Source organism: Capricornis sumatraensis, chromosome X (assembly GCF_032405125.1).
Source record: "Capricornis sumatraensis isolate serow.1 chromosome X, serow.2, whole genome shotgun sequence".
Classification (NCBI taxonomy): domain Eukaryota; kingdom Metazoa; phylum Chordata; class Mammalia; order Artiodactyla; family Bovidae; genus Capricornis; species Capricornis sumatraensis.
In genome coordinates this window covers 16,015,017-16,035,264 of record NC_091092.1, presented here as the reverse complement: position 1 = coordinate 16,035,264, position 20,248 = coordinate 16,015,017, and the positions used below count along the sequence as shown (strand labels likewise).

General features: G+C 35.7%; 1 protein-coding gene across 2 annotated transcripts in view; it reads right to left on the bottom strand.

Annotated features, from left to right (window-relative positions):
- The window catches only part of COL4A5 (collagen type IV alpha 5 chain), a 249,452-nt gene that overhangs the window by 49,592 nt on the left and 179,612 nt on the right, over positions 1-20,248 (bottom strand). For both annotated transcript variants that reach the window (XM_068963385.1, XM_068963384.1), the window contains exons 28-31: positions 20,066-20,163; positions 17,729-17,879; positions 5,525-5,638; positions 40-207 (exon numbers count right to left, since the gene is read on the bottom strand). In XM_068963385.1, the coding sequence (XP_068819486.1) occupies positions 40-207; positions 5,525-5,638; positions 17,729-17,879; positions 20,066-20,163 (531 nt within the window). The remainder of the gene's footprint in view (positions 1-39; positions 208-5,524; positions 5,639-17,728; positions 17,880-20,065; positions 20,164-20,248) is intronic.

Genomic DNA, 20,248 nt, shown 5'->3' with positions numbered 1-20,248 from the left:
ATTTCTGGAATCCAAAACCAGGGAAGGCTAAAAAATTACCTGGAAAGCCAGAGGCACCTGCTTTTCCTGGGAGCCCTGGTGACCCTGGGGGTCCCATAGGACCTGGTGCTCCAGGGATCCCTGGGCTGCCTCTCTCACCAGGAGGTCCTGGAACATCAAATCCAGGAGGCCCTGGATCCCCCTTCTCTCCTGGTAGTCCATGCAGGCCTAGTTAATACAAACCAATATTAAAAAGTATTGAAGCAGTTTTAAGAGATGTATCTGGTTATTTTTCTAGCAAACAGGTAATGGAATCCTGTATATAACAAACCTAACAGTGAGTTAGGGATAGTTTTGTTATCATGCACAGAAAATAATCTAATAATAAAACTTTAGGATTTTCAAGTATATTTCCCTAAGAATGAACTTCTGAAATAATTTCTCAAAAAAGACCAATCTTTTCTTAATTGCTACAATCACGTACTATTTTTAATAAAATGTAATAAAAAATACCAAAAAACTGAAATAAAAAGACATAAGAATACAATCCTATATCGTGGCTATTATAGTCAATTAATACATTAATACAATTATACAGTCAAATGCTTACTCTCAATTTCTTCTAATTCCAGTGCAGTAACAAACAGTCTGTGATTTGACACTGGTCCACTGCCCACACTTGGATTTCCACTATTCTAAGGTATTATGAATTATTAAGATGTATTTCTATAATCCATAAAAAATTAATTACTGAATAAGTCAGTTACATGGGCCCTCTTGACTTTATTTTGGCTTTGTTTTAACATGTTGTTTTAATAACACATTACTATTAGTTTTTGTTGTTAACTTTTGTTTCTCAGTAATCTAGCCAGGATTTTATAGAAAAATTATGATACGCAAAAATACACTCCAGAAAACAAGGTAGTTAAAAAAGAATATGTTTAGTGAAAGGAATTACACTACAAATATAGTGCAAGTTCCCACACCAACACCTATCAGCTATGTGACTTCCTAAGTCACTTAAAGTTATTGGTCTTCATCTGGTAAATGGGGATGTGCCATAATGGACTGAAAGCTGGGGGTGAAACAGGTGACCATTCCAAGCATTTCTTCAACAATATGACCAGTTTTACTGTTGAAGATTCACAGGCAATTATTGTTATAAGAGAACAAGATGGCTGGTATTTTAAGACCTGTTTGGTGTCATATTACCAGCATGCCTTTAAACTGGTAAAATTCACTTTGAAGATGAGAGATTTCCATTTAGTTGGCACAGTAGTGATGATTCCAATGATGCCATTTCATAGTAAAAAATACTATTAAAGGGGAGAGATATTTTATATTTATGAAATATGATGAGATACCTGATAATGTACACAATTATAGCTCTACATGGATCACTGTTTATTGTTATATTACAGCCCAAGTAGTTTTTAACAGGTGAGTTTTCAAGATAACTATTTTGCCCTTTGAAATATGCTCCAATAGAGCAGTTCTACAAAATAATTAAAAGACTTCAATGTGGATAAATCTTGTTGCTTTCCAAGTTTAAAGCTTGAAGATATGGCTTTTGGAAAAAAAAAAAAACAGGTGAATAAGGTATGAGGATCTAATGTAATAACATGGTGACTATCACTAATAACATTATTGCATAATTACAATTTGCTAATATAGTAGAACTTAAGGGTTCTCACACACACAAATCAGTAAATATGTAAGGTGTTGGATGTGAGAACTCGATTATGAAAATTCTTTCACAATGTATACATATATCAAATCATCACATTATACATTTGAAATATATTACAATTATCTATGCCTTTTATACCTCAATAAAGCTCAAGAAATAAATCAAAAAGAAAAATAAATATCCTATTTACAGCTTCTCAGAACTGTTTTCATGTGCTATCTTTTGCATCTTTTACGATGATGCTATTATATTTGGATGATTTTTTCTACTATTTGTTCTAATATAATAAATTCTCAATATTAAAAAAGAAAAATATGGCTTTGAGTGAGAACTACAATACCTGGTAGACCTGAAGTTCAAGAGGCAGGAAGTTACAGTTCAGCAGCAAGATGAACCACCCAAGCAGAAGCAAGTTGCAAAAAGATTAATTAGGTTAGGAAACAAAACTAACCATGTAAAGATTAGAACAAAAAAAGTCTACAAATAGAATGTATTAGATATTGATTCACTACTAACATATTAGTAATGAGTAAAGAAACTTGTTTTAGGCATTTGCTCAGATGCTTATAAACATATACTCTAAGTATGTTTGCCAATAGAATAAAATATTTACTTCAGAGAAATACTTTTTGATGAAGATCAGCAGTACACTATTGTTTATTTCTGACCTTTATACTGCTTTGAATGATCATTTCAGAATTTAAGCTCTTAAAGGTTAGTTAGATATAAAATTAAACTGGATTTTGTACCCTAACAGGTTAGGTTGTTGTTTAGACCCTAAGTCATGTCCGGCTCCTTGTGACCCCATGGACTGCAGTCCGCCAGGCTCTTCTGTCCACTGGATTTCCCAGGCAAGAATACTGGAGTGGATTGCCATTTCCTCCTCCAGGGGATCTTCCCAATCCAGGGATCAAACCCACATATTGTCAGGCGGGTTCCACTAAGCCACCAGGGAAGCCCTTACAGGTTAGGTACAGAGAACTCAATAATTATTAGTGCATGTCTATGATGAAGCAAACTACATGTTCTAGGCTAAGATCTCTTCATTGTTATTAGTAATAACAGTAACATATGTTATGCTGTATTTTTCACAGCATAGATCTTTTCCATGACTATTGTCAGGAATTGGCATCCGGTAAAATCCAGGATGAAGAAAGTTAATATGAATTCAAATGTTCTGCTGAATCTTATACAATAACAGGAATTAATGTGCATTAGAGGTGTATAATGCTCTTAATTTATTGACAGCCAAATGGAACAAGTTAATGGAAAAAAAAACTCCAAAACATGCATTATATGTGAAAATGTTACACACACACACACACACACAGTCCAAGGGTTTTATAGCCAAAAAAGTTAGAAAATGACAATGTACTCTCCTTCATCTATGAAAATGACATGACTAATGCCTTTTTTCTTTGATTCACATTAGTGGTGATAAGTTTGAACCCATTTAGCCATGCATGTGTTCCTGAGACTGGACAAGTGTACAACACATTTGACTCAGGTTAGGGTATTACCTGTGAACATGGAATTGAGTATATTTAACTGACCTCTAAAAAGATTCACTAAAGCAATTATCTTCCAGCTATTGGCCAGACCAAATAATAAGGACCAACAACTTCCATTTCTCCCTTACCAGGGCATAAGATGAAAAGCATTCTGCTCCTTGTCCTTTGGCATTTTTACCTATTGCCAAATGAGGAATTGATATTCAACAAGTCTTTAAGTTAAAAACATGCATTAAACCATACAGACTGCTTTGGAAAAAAAGAGTGACAAATAGTAAAGCTTAATTGAATAATAGCAGAAAACTGGAGTCAAAAGAAAAGCCTGAACAGGATATATCTCTGGAGAAATGACAAGATAGAATACTTTGCAGTAAGTTTACTACTACAAAATGAAACACAGAAAGTATATTAAATAAGGTTTTTATTTTAAAAATAGGTAGTAGTTAGAATTTCAGCCATGCAGTATAAGCAGGGTGTATCAAGATATTAGTAGTAGCCTTGCTGATAGTCCTGTTATTGAGATGTACAAACAAAAATTATGGTATTTTTGAAATGCACGAAGACAATATTCTGCTTTGGTGATTCATGTAAAATTTACTTTAAAAGTGAGTATACATTGCTATTATCAAATATAAAATATAGTCATCCACTGGTAAAAAAAATGTGATTTGAGAATATTTCTATATTAATAAGAATGTATTCAATACATTTTTTGTGGCAGTCACTGTTAACGTCATTTATCTGTTGAACCATATTAGTTCAGATCTTCAATTGTATGGCAAAATATATATTTACAGAAGAAAGAGATGAGATTAAATTCAGCATCATTACTTTTCCCCCTGCCCATCCTATATAGACTTTATAAATATACCTATATATCCATGAATTAGAGAGGACATTAGATGAATAAAATATTGTAGAATATTAGCTAAATTTTAAAAAGCATTAAAACACAAAGAAATGTATTTTTATTTTGTTCAGATTGGTATTAATTGGTATTAATAATCTCTTTTTATTCTTGCTCAGCAGTGATTTAACAGTTCAAAATGCTTCTGAAACCTTATGTAATTTGGGGGAAACAAAATGAAAAAACATAACAGAAATCATAAATTCATTTTAGCCATTTTGTGAAATAGCAGGCCAAGACTATAATGACCAAATGTAAAAATTAATTGTTTTTTTCTCAAGATCCCTCTGCCATGCTAGTTACACAGAAGGGTTTCTCATTAATGTTGAAGCACCTGCTTCTTTACCAGTTGGTTCAAAGCAACACCGTAAGTTTTCTTTTTTATTTCTAAATCAGTAGTGACATGTTAGGGGCCATTTAAAAATAGGTACAATGGGCCATAAAATAAATGTTTAAAATAGGACATAAGCAAAAATAACCTTTACTTTTCAGGCTTTTTATATTGTTAATCAGTGTTTCTAGATTTTTAGCATAATCAACTAACAAAATAGCTATTGGTATTTAAGGTCAGAAACATATTCCATTGCTTCAAAGTCAACAACTGTATATCTGAACAGTGCATTTAAGTCATCCAATGTATTCATGTGAATTAAGGAGTGACTAAATGTTCCATATTTGCTTTCATTTCATATATTATTATAGTACTTTGCAATAACAAAATCTTGGCCCACGTGTGAACCTTACTATATCTTCCTAGATTAAGATAAAAGTAATTCATATCACCAGATAGTTCAGAATCCGTAAACTCTCACATGAACATAGAGGAATCATATGATTCTCTATGACACTGCAAGCTGACAAATCTTTTTTGAGTATTCACATTAAAAAGAAATCTTAAAAACCTTAAAAAAACTCATAACCTTAACATGCTTATGAGTTGTAAAGTAAATGTTGATTTATGGGCAAAAGAAGAGAAAATTCAATTAAACTCACTTATTTAAAAAATTGAGGATGCCTAAAAAAATATTTTTAATAGGATTTTTTTAATCCTTTGCTAAGAAATGTTATGAGGTTTCACAGACAAAGCTCTATTAATGCCATATAGCTACTCAGGTCTGAAATGATTAGCACCAGAAGTTCCTAAGATTCCAACAGTATGATTAGCTCAACGATTATAAGCCATGGAAACATACTGCAATTGCTAAACTGCACTGTTGTTAATAGATCAATCTTAAATGAACAGAGAGGGGAAGTATCAGGTAATATTAGCTCTTCTGCTGTGATCTGTGCTCTTTTGCTTTTACATAATTATATACGTGGACATGTTAACTCTCAGATCTGCTTTCTGTAAGACTATTACACAGGTTACACTTTATTGAGGGGCTAACCAACCTCTACATAAATGTGCTACAAAATGCATATTTACTCCAATCTTACCAGGTTGGCCTATTGGTCCAGGAATTCCTGGTGGCCCTGGTGGTCCCTGAAAACCTGTTCCTGGCAATCCAGGAGGTCCCATTGGCCCAGGTTGTCCATTTGGTCCAATGTCACCTTTAAGGAATAAATATAGTTTAGATATTAAAAACAACAGCTGAGTCACTTGTCTTTAGCATTGGGTCACAAAGTTATAATTACAATGATTTTGTAGTATGTTTTAACTTATGTTTGCTAAACATTAACTTTCAGAATCAGTTACGTCATGCCCAAAAATTCCTACTTGAATTCTCATTGAAAATGCGTATTTGTATAGACAGACAGTATATGTATAGTCAGACAAATGTAGGGAGAATTGACTATGTCTTCCCATCCACACAGAAGACTTATCAAGTTCTTAGTAACAGTTTTAATTTTTTTCCACAAATACATTAGGCACATTATGTTTTATTCATTTCCAAATATGGCACAAATTTGTTTCTGCAAATTACACTTTATTTCCTATTTATTTCAATATTTACAAACACACCATTCTATTTGTCACAATGATATTTTGCATGTTATTTCTGCTACCTGGAACATCCTTCCTTAAAGATTCAGTTCAAATGTCACCTCTTATATTGCTTCGCAAGGATGACCCACAGAGATGTTATGGGGAGGGAGGTGGGAGGGGGTTTCATGTTTGGGAACACATGTAAGAATTAAAGATTTTAAAATTAAATTTAAAAAAATTAATTAAAAAAAAATAAATAAATAAAAATTAAAAAAAAGAAAAAAGAAAAAAAAAAAAAAAAAAGAAGAGGCCCTGAACAAAAGTAACACATGAGGTAAACTGAATGCTTCCAAAGTCATCTTTTCATTTTCGTTTAATGATTCCAATGGTCAATCTTAAGCACATTTTCTCCCTCATGTAGTTCTTTCCTGATGGATATTAGCCTTACTAATTTATTATTGGTCACTATGTTACCTTGAAAATGTTGTATCAATTTCTCCTAAGTTTTAATACCCAATCACTGGTATAAATATATCTAGTGGGTGAACTTTTACTGTGATCTGCTTGCTGTGTTTTGACTGTGGTCTATTGGTCCAAAACATTAGTGATACATACTCATAAAGCTTGCTATTGAGATAACCAAGATCATGGTAATGCCTTCTATGATTTTTTTTTTTAATAGTAGAGAACAATCTCTGAGATATTCAAGAACAGAATCAATGCGTTTGTGTTTCAAGTGATTAAAGTAGTAGGCATACAATAAGAACATAATAAATGTTTGAGGAATAAAGGAATTACATAGCAGAAAGTCCCCAATTCTTTTTTTTTTTTTCTAGCACCTTAGGAACTTTACTGAGTTTTAATATTTGAGAATGAATCCTATGTAGGATATGGGGATTCTATACTTCAGTGGTTAGGCAAATGATTCATAGGGAGCTGATATTTAAACTAGGCTTCAACCTCTTTCTTCCCAACCTCTGTCTCAAGGCTGTTATTATAAACAAAGTATAGTGAGAGAGCAATTTCCATATAGAGATTTCTAGCCACATAGCTTATCATTTGAAATGTTTCTATCTGTAAGTTTTGGGGTCACAGGTCTAAGCCCGGGGAGGTAGGTGATAGGAAACACTACCTGTAACTTTGACTATCACAGTTAAATAGCTGGCCAGAACTGTCTACTCAAAGACAGGAAGGGTTTTTTTTAAAATATAAATTTATCTATTTTAATTGGAGGCCAATTACTTTACAATATTGTAGTAGTTTTGCCATACATTGACATGAATCCACCACGGGTATACATGTGTTCCCCATCCTGAACCCCTCTCCCACCTCCCTCCCCATTCCATCCCTCTGGGTCATCCCAGTGCACCAGCCCCGAGCACCCTGTCTCATGCATCAAACCTGGAATGGCAATTCATTTCACATATGATAATATACATGTTTCAATGCCATTCTCCCAAAACATCCCACCCTCGCCCTATCCCACAGAGTCCAAAAGACTGTTCTATACATCTGTGTCTCTTCTGCTGTCTCACATGTAGGGTTATGGTTACCATCTTTCTAGATTCCATATATAGGCATTAGTATACTGTATTGGTGTTTTTCTTCCTGGCTTACTTCACTCTGTATAATAGGCTCCAGTTTCATCCACCTCATTAGAACTGATTCAAATTGTGTTCTTTTTAATGGCTGAGTAATATTCCATTGTGTATATGTACCACTGCTTTCTTATCCATTTGTCTGAAAATGGACATTTAGGTTGCTTCTATGTCCTGGCTATTATAAACAGTGCTACGATGAATACTGGGGTACACATGTCTCTTTCAATTCTGATTTCCTCGGTGTGTATGTCCAGCAGTGGGATTGCTAGGTCATATGGCAGTTCTATTTCCAGTTTTTTAAGGAATCTCCACACTGTTCTCCATAGTGGCTGTACTGTTGCATTCTCACCAAGAGTGTAAGAGGGTTCCCTTTTCTCCACACCCTCTCCAGCATGTATTGCTTGTAGACTTTTGGATAGCAGCCATCCTGACTGGCGTGAAATGGTACCTCATTGTGGTTTTGATTTGCATTTCTCTGATAATGAGTGATGTTGAGCATCTTGTCATGTGTTTGTTAGCCATTTGTATGTCTTCTTTGGTGAAATGTCTCTTTAGTTCTTTGGTCCATCTATTGATTGGGTCGTTTATTTTGTTGGAATTGAGCTGCAGGAGTTGCTTGTATATTTTGGAGATTAATTCTTTGTCAGTTGCTTCATTTGCTATTATTTTCTCCCATTCTGAAGGCTGTCTTTTCACCTTGCTTATAGTTTCCTTTGTTTGCAAAAGCTTTTAAGTTTAATTAGGTCTCATTTGTTTATTGTTGCTTTTATTTACATTACTCAGGGAGGTGGGTCATAGAGGATCCTGCTGTGATTTATGTCAGAGAGTGTTTTGCCTATGTTTTCCTTTAGGAGTTTTATAGTTAGTTTCTGGTCTTAAGTTTAGATCTTTAATCCATTTTGAGTTTATTTTTGTGTATGGTGTTAGAAAATGTTCTAGTTTCATTCTTTTACAAGTGGTTGACCAGTTTTCCCAGCACCACTTGTTAAAGAGATTGTCTTTAATCCATTGTATATTCTTGCCTCCTTTGTGGAAGATAAGGTGTCCATAGGTGCGTGGATTTATCTCTAGGCTTTCTATTTTGTTCCATTGATCTATATTTCTGTATTTGTTCCAGTACCATACTGTTTTGATGACTGTAGCTTTGTAGTAGAGCCTAAAGTTAGGCAGGCTGATTCCTCCAGTTCCATTCTTCTTTCTCAAGATTGCTTTGGCTATTCAAGGTTTTTTGTATTTTCATACAAATTATGAAATTATTTGTTCTACTTCTCTGAAAAATACCATTGGTAGCTTGATAGGGATTGCATTGAATCTATAGATTGCTTTGGGTTATACTCATTTTCACTATATTGATTCTTCCAATCCATGAACATGGTATATTTCTCCATCTATCTGTGTCCTCTTTGATTTCGTTCACCAGTGTTTTATAGTTTTCTATATACAGGTCTTTTGTTTCTTTAGGTAGGTATATTCCTAAGTATTTTATTCTTTTCATTGCAATAGTGAATGGGCTTGTTTCCCTAATTTCTGTTTTCTCATTGTTAGTGTATAGGAATGCAAGGGATTTCTGTGTGCTAATTTTATATCCTGCAACTTTACTATATTCACTGATTAGCTCTAGTAATTTTCTGGTGGAGTCTTTTGTGTTTTCTATGTAGAGGATCATGTCATCTGCAAACAGTGAGAGTTTTACTTCTTATTTTCCAATCTGGATTCCTTTTATTTATTTTTCTGCTCTTACCACTGTGGCCAAAACTTCCAAAACTATGTTGAATAGTAGTAGTGAGAGTGGGTACCCTTGTCTTGTTCCTGACTTTAGGGGAAATGCTTTCAGTTTTTCACCATTGAGGATAATGTTTGCTGTGGGTTTGTCATATATAGCTTTTATTATGTTGAGGTATGTTCCTTCTATTCCTGCTTTCTGGAGGGTTTTTATCATAAGTGGATGTTGAATTTTATCAAAGGCTTTCTCTGCATATATTGAGTTAATCATACGGCTTTTATCTTTCAATTTGTTAATGTGGTGCATTACATTGATTGATTTGCGGATATTGAGGAATCCTTGCATCCCTGGGATAAAGCCCACTTGGTCATGATATACAATCTTTTTAATATGTTTTTGGATTCTGTTTGCTAGAATTTTGTTAAGGATTTCTGCATCTATGTTCATCAGTGATACTGGCCTGTAGTTTTCTTTTTTTATGGCATCTTGTCTGGTTTTGGTATTAGCATGATGGTGGCCTCATAGAATGAATTTGGAAGTTGACCTTCCTCTGCAATTTTCTGGAAGAGTTTGAGTAGGATAGGTGTTAGCTCTTCTCTAAATTTTTGGTAGAATTCAGCTGTGGAGCCGTCTGGTCCTGGGTTTTTGTTTGCTGGAAGATTTCTGATTAGAGTTTCAATTTCCATGCTTGTGATAGGTCTGTTAAGATTTTCTATTTCTTCCTGGTTCAGTTTTGGAAAACTACACTTTTCTAAGAATTTGTCCATTTCTTCCAAGTTGTCCATTTTATTGGCATATAGTTGCTGATGGTAGTCTCTTATGATCCTTTGTATTTCTGTGTTGTCTGTTGTGATCTGTCCATTTTCATTTCTAATTTTGTTGATTTGATTTTTCTCCCTTTGTTCCTTGATGAGTCTGGCTAATGGTTTGTCAATTTTATTTATCCTTTCGAAGAACCAGCTTTTGGCTTTGTTGATTTTGCTATGGTCTCTTTTGGTTCTTTTGCATTTATTTCTGCTCTAATTTTTAAGATTTCTTTCCTTCTACTAACCCTCGGGTTCTTCATTTCTTCCTTTTCTGGTTGCTTTAGGTGTACAGTTAGGTTATTTGACTTTTTTTTTTCTTGTTTCTTGAGGTAAACCTGTATTGCTATGAACCTTCCCCTTAGCACTGCTTTTACAGTGTCTCATAGGTTTTGGGTTGTTGTGTTTTCATTTTCATTTGTTTCTATGCATATTTTGATTTCTTTTTTGATTTCTTCTGTGATTTGCAGCATGTTGTTCAGCTTCCATATGTTGGAATTTTTAATAGTTTTTCTCCTGTAATTGACATCTAATCTTAGTGTATTCAGAAGCAGAGACATTACTTTGCTGACTAAGGTCTGTCTAGTCATGGCTATGGTTTTCCCAGTAGTCATGTATGGATGTGAGAGTTGGACTGTGAAGAAGGCTGAGTACCGAAGAATTGATGTTTTTGAAGTGTGGTGTTAGAGAAGACTCATGAGAGTCCCTTGGACTGCAAGGAGATCCAACCAGTCCATTCTGAAGAAGATCAACCCTGGGATTTCTTTGGAAGGAATGATGCTAAAGCTGAAACTCCAGTACTTTGGCCACCTCACGTGAAGAGTTGACTCATTGGAAACGACTCTGATGCTGGGAGGGATTGGGGTCAGGAGGAGAAGGGGATGACGGAGTATGAGATGGCTGGATGGCATCACCCACTCAATGGACATGGGTTTGGGTGAACTCCGGGAGTTGGTGACAGACAGGGAGGCCTGGCATGCTGCGATTCATGGGGTCGCAGAGTCGGACACGACTGAGCGACTGAACTGAACTGAACTGAACTTACTGTATTGTGATCAGAAAAGATGCTTGAAATGATTTCAATTTTTTTGAATTTACCAAGGCTAGATTTACGGCCCAGGATGTGATCCATCCTGGAGAAGGTTCCATGTGCACTTGAGAAAAAGGTGAAAATCATTGTTTTGGCGTGAAATGTCCTATAGATAGCAATTAGGTCTAACCGGTCTATTGTGTCATTTAAAATTTGTGTTTCCTTGTTAATTTTCTGTTTAGTTGATCTATCCATAGGTGTAGGTGGGGTATTAAAGTCTCCCACTATTATTGTGTTATTGTTAATTTCCCCTTTCATACTTGTTATCATTTGCCTTACATATTGCAGTGCTCCTATGTTGGGTGCATATATACTTATAATTGTTATATCTTCTTGGACTGATCCTTTGATCATTATGTAGTATCCTTTTTTGTCTCTTTTCACAGGCTTTATTTTAAAGTCTATTTTATCTGATATGAGTATTGCTACTCCTGCTTTCTTTTGGTCTCTATTTGTGTTAAATATCTTTCTCCAGTCCTTCACTTTCAGTCTGTATGTGTCCCTTGTTTTGAGGTGGGTCTCTTGTAGACAGCATATATAGGGGTTTTCTTTTTGTATCCATTCAGCCAGTCTTTGTCTTTTGGTTGGGGCATTCAACCCATTTATATTTAACATAATTGTTGATAAGTATGATCCCGTTGCCATTTACTTTGTTGTTTTGGGTTCAAGTTTATACACCCTTTCCGTGTTTCCTGTCTAGAGAAGATCCTTTAGCATTTGTTGAAGAGCTGGTTTGGTGGTGCTAAATTCTCTCAGCTTTTGCTTGTCTGTAAAGCTTTTGATTTCTCCTTCATATTTGAATGAGATCCTTGCTGGGTACAGTTATCTGGGTTGTAGGTTTTTCTCTTTCATCACTTTAAGTATATGTCCTGCCATTCGCTTCTGGCCTGAAGAGTTTCTATTGAAAGATCAGCTGTTATCCTTATGGGAATCCCCTTGTGTGTTATTTGTTGTTTTTCCCTTGCTGCTTTTAATATGTTTTTTGTGTTTGATCTTTGTTAATTTGATTAATATGTGTCTTGGGGTGTTTCACCTTGGGTTTATCCTGTTTGAGACTTCTGGGTTTCTTGGACTTGGGTGCCTATTTCCTTCCCCATTTTAGGTAAGTTTTCAACTATTATCTCCTGAAGTATTTTCTCATGGTCTTTCTCTTTGTCTTCTTCTTCTGGGACTCCTATGATTCGAAGGTTGCGGCATTTAACATCATCCCAGATGTCTCTGAGGTTGTCCTCATTTCTTTTAATTCTTTTTTTCTTTTTTCCTCTTTTCTTCATTTATTTCTACCATTCTATCTTCTACCTCACTTATCCTATCTTCTGCCTCTGTTATTCTACTGTTGGTTCCCTCCAGAGTGTTTTTGATCTCATTTATTGCATTATTCATTATATTGACTCTTTTTTATTTCTTCTAGGACCTTGTTAAACATTTCTTTCATCTTCTCAATCCTTGTCTCCAGGCTATTTATCTGTTACTCCATTTTGTTTTCAAGATTTTGGATCATTTTCACCATCATTATTTGGAATTCTTTATCAGGTAGATTCTTAATCAGGTAGATTTGGTGGGCATTTATCCTGTTCCTTTACCTGCTAGGTATTTCTATGCCTTTTCATCTTGTTTAGATTGCTTTGTTTGGGGTGGCCTTTCCATATTCTGGCAGTTTGTGGTTCCTCTTTATTGTGGAGGTTCCTCACTGTGGGTGAGGTTGAACGGGTGTCTGGTCAAGGTTTCCTGGTTAGGGAAGCTTGTGTCGGTGTTCTGGTGGGTAGAGCTGGATTTCTTCTCTCTGGAGTGCAATGAAGTGTCCAGTAGTGAGTTCTGAGATGTCAGTGGGTTTGGTGTAACTTTGGGCAGCCTGTATATTGAAGCTCAGGGCTATGTTCCTGTGTTGCTGGAGAATTTGCATGGTATGTCTTGCTCTGGAACTTGTTGGCCCTTGGGTGGTGCTTGGTTTCAGTGTAGGAATGGCAGCTTTTGATGAGCTCTTATCAATTAATTTTCTCTGGATTCAGGAGTTCTCTGGTGTTCTCGGGATTTGGACTTAAGCCTCCTGCCTCTGGTTTTCAGTCTTATTCCTACAGTAGCCTCAAGACTTCTCCATCTCCTTTCAAAGACAATGGGCTGCCTTTCTGGGTGCCTGATGTCCTCTGCCAGCATTCAGAAGTTCTTTTGTAGAATTTTCTCAGTGTTCAAATGTTCTTTCGATGAATTTGTGCGGGAGAAAGTGGTCTCCCCGTCCTATTCCTCCACCATCTTAGGACTGCCAGGAAGGTATTTTTAAAAGTGCTTATCTGAGAATTTGTATTGGTTCAATTTGGGGCCTGTGCTGGCAAAATATAGCCTGGTTAAATTTTGTTCTGCTGTTCTGTTGCTTTAATGGGAATCAATCCAATTTTTTTCAGGAGCATGGGGTTGTTCAGATTTTTCTCAGAGGGCGAAACTGTTTACCAGGAGAGTCTAGTTCCTTGCAAGCCAGAAAGGAAAAAAGAAACAATCACCAAACCAGTTAAGATGAATTCTATTCATATATATAATTAGTGAAATAAAAATCAAGGGGATAAAAGAAACCAATAAAGAAATGAACAAAGGACATGAGCCATTTACATGAAAAAAAATCCTTTAAACATATGAAAAGATGGCCTATTTCACTCATAATAATGGAAATACCATTATTTTAACTATAAATTTGAATTATCCTGAAAGTAAAGGCAAAGGACCTAGCATATCCAAAGAAATTTTTTAAAAAGAACAAAGTTGGAGAACTTACATTACCTGACATCAAGTCACACTATAAAACTACTGTAATGTAAACAGTTGCTACTGACTTAGGATAGTAAAATAGATAGGTATAATTGACAGCACAGAAATACACCTACACATAAAAAATTATTTGATTTTTGACAAAGGCACCAACATAATCCAATGGGTAGAGAGCTATTTTAAATAAATGATGCTAAGCAAAAATCATTTTAAATGGATGACAGATAGTCTCCAATATAAAAGCTAAAACTGTAAAACTTAGAAAAATGAAACAGAATATATTTGTAACTTTGGAACAGGGTAAGTTTTCTTAGGCAAAACACAGAAAATAATAATCATACAATAAGAAACTGATAAATTTATGAAAAATCAATAAAATTAAAACTTTTGCTCAGCAAAATACACTGATAATAAAATGAATAGGCAAGCCAGACAGGAATAAAATACTCATAAACATATATTTGACAAAGAACCAGCAGGCAGGATATGTAAAGGTCACTTTCAACTTATCAATAAAAAGGGGAACAAACCATATTTCAAAGTTGGAAAAATATCTGAATGTGTAAATAATCCACACATACATGCAAAACAGCTCAACATCAATAGTCATCAGGGAAATGCAAACTGAAACCAATATACATTACCAACATACTTACTAAAATTCGAAAAGGAAAAGATCGATAACAGCAAATGCTGGAGAGAATGCTGAACAACTGAAACTTTCATACTGTATTGGTTAGAAAATGATACAACCATTTTGGGGAAAGGTCTAGTAGTTTCTTTTTTTACTACTGAGGTATAGGTGATTTACAGTATTATATAAGTTTCAGGTGTACAACATAGTGATTCACAATTTTTTTCCAATTTGTAGTTATTTATTTTAAAATTTTATTTTTTAAGTGGTAGAAAGCTGCTTTATAATTTTGTGTGGGTTTCTGTAGTACAATAGTCAGTATTATAGAACAACTGTACTGTGATTCACAATTTTAAAGGTTATATAGTCCATTTATAGCTATTATAAAAATACTGGCTATATTTCTGGTACTGTACAGTATGTCCTTGCAGCTTCTTTTATACATAGTTTCTACCTCTTAATCCCTTACCCTATCTTACCCCTCCCCACTGATAACCACTAGTTTGTTTTCTATATCTGAGAGTCTGTTTCCTCTGTTATATTCATCAGTTTGTTTTTTTTTAGATTCTACATATAAGCCCTATCATACAGTATTTGTCTTTTTCTGTCTGATTGGTTTCACTAAGCATAATATCCTCCAAGTCCATTCATGTTGTTGGAAATGGCAAAACTTCATTTTGCTTTTTTTTTTTAACTGTGTGTGCACATGTGCTCAGTCATGACTCTTTGCAACCCCATGGAATGTAGCCCACCAGGCTCCCCTGTCCATGGGATTTCCCAGGGCAGAATACTGAAGTGGGTTGCTGTTTCCTCCTCCAGGGTATCTCCTGAGTTTCCTAAAATGGAAGGCAGACTCTTTACCACTGCGTCACCTGGGAAGTCCTGTCGTGAATAGTACTGCCATGAATGGGCTTTCCAGGTGGCGCCAGTGCTAAAGAACCTGCCTGCCAATACAGGAGATGTAAAAGACAATGTGTTCAATTTCTGGGTCAGTAAGATCCCCTGGAGGAGAGCATGGCAATCTACTCCAGTATTCTTGCCTGCATAATCCCATGGACAGAACAGCCTGGTGGGCTATTGTCCATAGGGTCACACAGAGTTGGACACCTGAAGCGATTTAGCATGCACACACTGCAATGAATATTAGGAGGCATGCGTCTTTTTGAATTATAGTTTTCTCTGGATATATGCCCAGGAGTAGGATTGCTGGATCAATATGGTAGTTCTATTTTTAGTTTTTTGAGAAACTTCCATACTGTTTTCCATAGTGGCTGTACCAATTTACATTCCTACGAATAGAGTACAAGACTTCCCTGAGAAAGGTCTAGTGGTTTCTCTTACAACAAACACACATTTCTCTTATGACCCAACATTTCTACTCTCAGGTACTTAATCAAGCATAATGAAAGCATATACCCATTAAAAATTTGTAAAATAATGTTCTTAAGAATTTCCCTAATAATAATAAAAACTTGACACAGTCCAGATATCCATCAACACTGAATGGATAGACAAACTTTGATATACTTGTACAACAAAATGCTCAATAAAAAAAATAAAGAACTACTGATAAACACAACAACATGAATGGATTTCAAAAACAATAGTCTGAGCAAAAGAAGCCTTACAAAGGAAGTACATGCTGTATAATTCCAAATGGATTTCTAAAATATACAGAATTAATTTATGATAAAAAATCATTACAGTATGGTTGCCATTGTGGATGTTGGGGTAAGAACTGAGGAAAGGGGCAAAAGGGAAATTTCTAGCATTATATGTTGATAGGGGTTTGGAAACACAGAATTATGTATCTGCTAAAATCCAGAAAATGTACCCTTAAGATTTGCACATTTCATTTATTGTGAATTTGTATCAAAGAGAAAGAACCACCATAGAATTACAATGAATGACAAGCATGCAGCAGTACTGAAGGTGAAGTTATTGCTGTTGTAGTTTACTTTGAGTTGCATTAAAAATAAGTCAATGAAAGGAGAAAGGGATGGACAGATATTTGACAAATCTTACATAGTAAAATGTTGATAGTAGCATATCAATGGTGGGTATACAGTAGTCACTATCAAATTCTACTTTGTTGTATACATACAATTTTTAAAAATTAAATGTTGGAAGAGAGAAAAAATACTAATTGTAGAATCTAGGTGGTAGATATATGGATTTTCCCTGAACAATTCTTGTTAATATTTTATGTATGTTTGAAATTTCTCACAATAAAATGTTTAGAAAACTATACTGGGATACCTACTTGTTTCCAACAGTTTGGCAAAAAATCCAAGAGGTCATCAACATACTCATTTAGCAAGGCTGTGGGGAAACAAGCACACTCATACATTTTTGCTGGGAGTGTAAAGGGGTACAACTGGAGAGGAATCTGTCAATATATAGAAATGCATTTGTCCTTCCATTCAGAAAATCCATTTTTACTGTTCTATGCTAACATTACACATATGAAATTACATATATGCAAGATTATTCACTGCAGCATTATTTCTAATAAGAAGATTGCTAAAATCCCAATCTAGCAACTAGCAACTGGTAGAACAAACCATGGTATACCCAAGCAATTCAATACTAGGCAATTATTTTTTTTTTAAATCATGATCTCTATACACTAATATGGAGGGATCTCTAGAATATAAAGTTAAATGAAATAAGTAAAATGCAAAGAGTCAAAAGGTAGTAGTCTATCTTTCGAGAAAGGTAGGAGATATATACATATATATATATACATACATATATATATATATATATATATATATATATATTCATTCCTATTGACTTGTGTTTGTATGAAGGAACACCAGAAGGATAAATAACTAAAAAATAGCTATACTTGTGATGTGGAGGTACATAGTAGATGGAGAGAGATTAAGCAAAAACTTCTTATAAAAGTGTTGCTTCAATACATACATATCACCTATACAATGAAATAAAACACAAAAATATCAATGGAGGATTTTTAAAAAGCCATGATGGGGAGTAACATGGGCTTTCTAGTTAATTGGATTTATCACCCATAAAATTTCCCAACAGTTACAATTTCTTCAAAAGTTAAAAGCAAATTGAGAAGCAGCAAATACTTCCATACCTTTTGGTCCAGGTAGCCCATCCAAGCCAGCTTGTCCTGGAGGACCTTGAGGTCCTGGGAAACCACGATCCCCTTTTGGACCAAGTATTCCTTTGAAACCTGGGAGTCCTGGAGGCCCGGGTGGCCCAGGTAGCCCAAATCCTGGTTCTCCCTAAAGCATACACATGATAAAACACAACAAAATTCCCATGACTTTCTTGGTGTTTACTGTTTACTATAGAGAATTTAAAGCAGACAATACAAGGTAATATTCCCCCCAGCTATGATACAGGGAATAGGATAAATAAATGAAAAGTAATTGGTATGCAGTACAGAACATTTGGAAGGACAGGAAACAGGGCTTAGTAAAACAAATTGAATTATTTGGTCTGGTTTCAGGACAAGAAAGAAATATCTGAGAGCATGAGACTAAAGAACCCAAGTGAGGAAATGCGATTACGGGTTGCTGCTGCTGCTGCTGCTGCTGCTGGCTCTGCCCAGCAGGCTCTGCCATTCCTGGGATTCTCCAGGCAAGAACACTGGAGTGGGTTGCCATTTCCTTCTCCAATGCATGAAAGTGAAAAGTGAAAGTGAAGTCACTCAGTTGTGTCTGACTCTTCGTGAGAGTCAGCCTACCAGGCTCCTCCGTCCATGGGATTTTCCAGGCAAGAGTACTGGAGTGGGTTGCCACTGCCTTCTCCAGATTACAGATTAGGTGATTATTTTATATTTGACTAAGAATAATAATGGAATTTTGGGTTTTGTATAAAATGACCATTTACTTAGAGGTGAATACTGAAGTATTATATGTATTTAAGGGCCTTCCAGCTGGCTCAGCGGTAAAGAATCTACTTGCCAATGCAGGAGATACGGGAGACATGAGTTCAACCCCTGGGTTGGGAAGATCGCCTACAGGAGGAAATGGCAACCCACTCTAGTATTCTTGCCTGAAAAATCCCATGGACAGAGGAGTCTGGTAGGTTATAGTTCATGAGGTCACAAGAGTCAGACATGACTGAGTGACTGAGCAAAACACATATACACTTATATGTGAAATGACACAATATTCAGATTTAGGTTAACATCCTTCAGCAAGGGAAAAAAAAGAGTAGATGCAGCAAATATGATAAAATCTTGATAATTTGGCATCTGAGTGACGGGTATATGAAAGCTCATTGTTATTATTCCTTGCAGTTTTGCGTTCATTTGAAAAGGTTTATAATAAAAACCAATCACTAGAGAAGTGATTTCTCATGAGAACTGTGGTCATGATCAATGTTTCTTTCCATCGGAAAAAAGGTAGTAATGATAAAAACACAGGAAATTTAAATTAATTAAGCATAGAGAAAATACAGAAACAGTTAGGATAATTATATACCACAATAGTTTGCTGAAGATGACTAAGGAAAATTCTAGATCAGATAAAATATAATAAGAGGAGAGGAAACCAACTTAAACACAGTATTATTATTACTAAGTCAATAGCAGTGATTTGAATTATGTATCTGGGATGGAACAGAAGGAAAAAGTATGAGAAGTGCTTGACATGATGTGTGTGTGTGTGTGTGTGTGTGTATTAGTCACTTAGTCATGTTCAGGTCTTTGTGATCCCAAGGACTGTAGCACGCCAGACTCCTCTGTCCATGGGATTTTTCCAGGCAAAAATACTGGAGTGGGTTGCCATTCCCTTCTCCAGGGGATCTTCCCGACCCAGGGATCAAACTCAGGTCTCTAACATTGCAAGCGGTTTCTTTACTGCTTGAGCTACCAGTGAAGCCCACTTGTGATATTCAACACCATTTCAACCAACCACCATACAGACATGGGCAGAGATTAAGTGGAATAGCGATACTATGGAAAAGCACAGAGGAAGCTGACGACTGTATTCTCTCATTCTCATCAAATAACCAGTCATTCTAAAACAGGTTCAGAATTTTTTTTTAATTTTGCTTCAAATTCGACCTCTTGGACTATTAAAAAAGTGTTTGGAGTTAAATATTTTTAAATAAAAATGCAGTAAGTTAAGTTCTATTTATATAGTAAAGACTTGGGATGATGTCTAAGTCAAAATAGAGAAGGCTAAGGGAAGGAAAGGCTTCCCTGGTGGCTCAGAAGGTAATGAATCCACCTGCAATGCAGCAGATGTGGGTTCGATCCCTGGGTTGGGAAGATCCCCTGGAGGAGGGCATGGCAACCCACTCCAGTATTCTTGCCTGGAGAATCCCATATACAGAGGAGCCTGGTGGGCTACAGTCCATGGGGTTGCAAAGAATCAGACACAACCAAGCAACTAAGCACAACACAAGAAAGGTAGGGGAAATAGAAAAAGAAGAAAGAAGGAAGTAAAATGCCTCAGACCTTTGGTCCTGGAAAGCCTGGTGGCCCAGAAGGACCTTCAAGACCGATTCTTCCAGGTGATCCAGGTGCTCCTGGAGGTCCTGGAATTCCAGGAAAACCTGCAAATTAGAAGTCATTAGAAGTCAATTCCCAAAGAGAAGACACTGTAAGAAAGATACCCAAACTCCTAAACCCACATTTCAC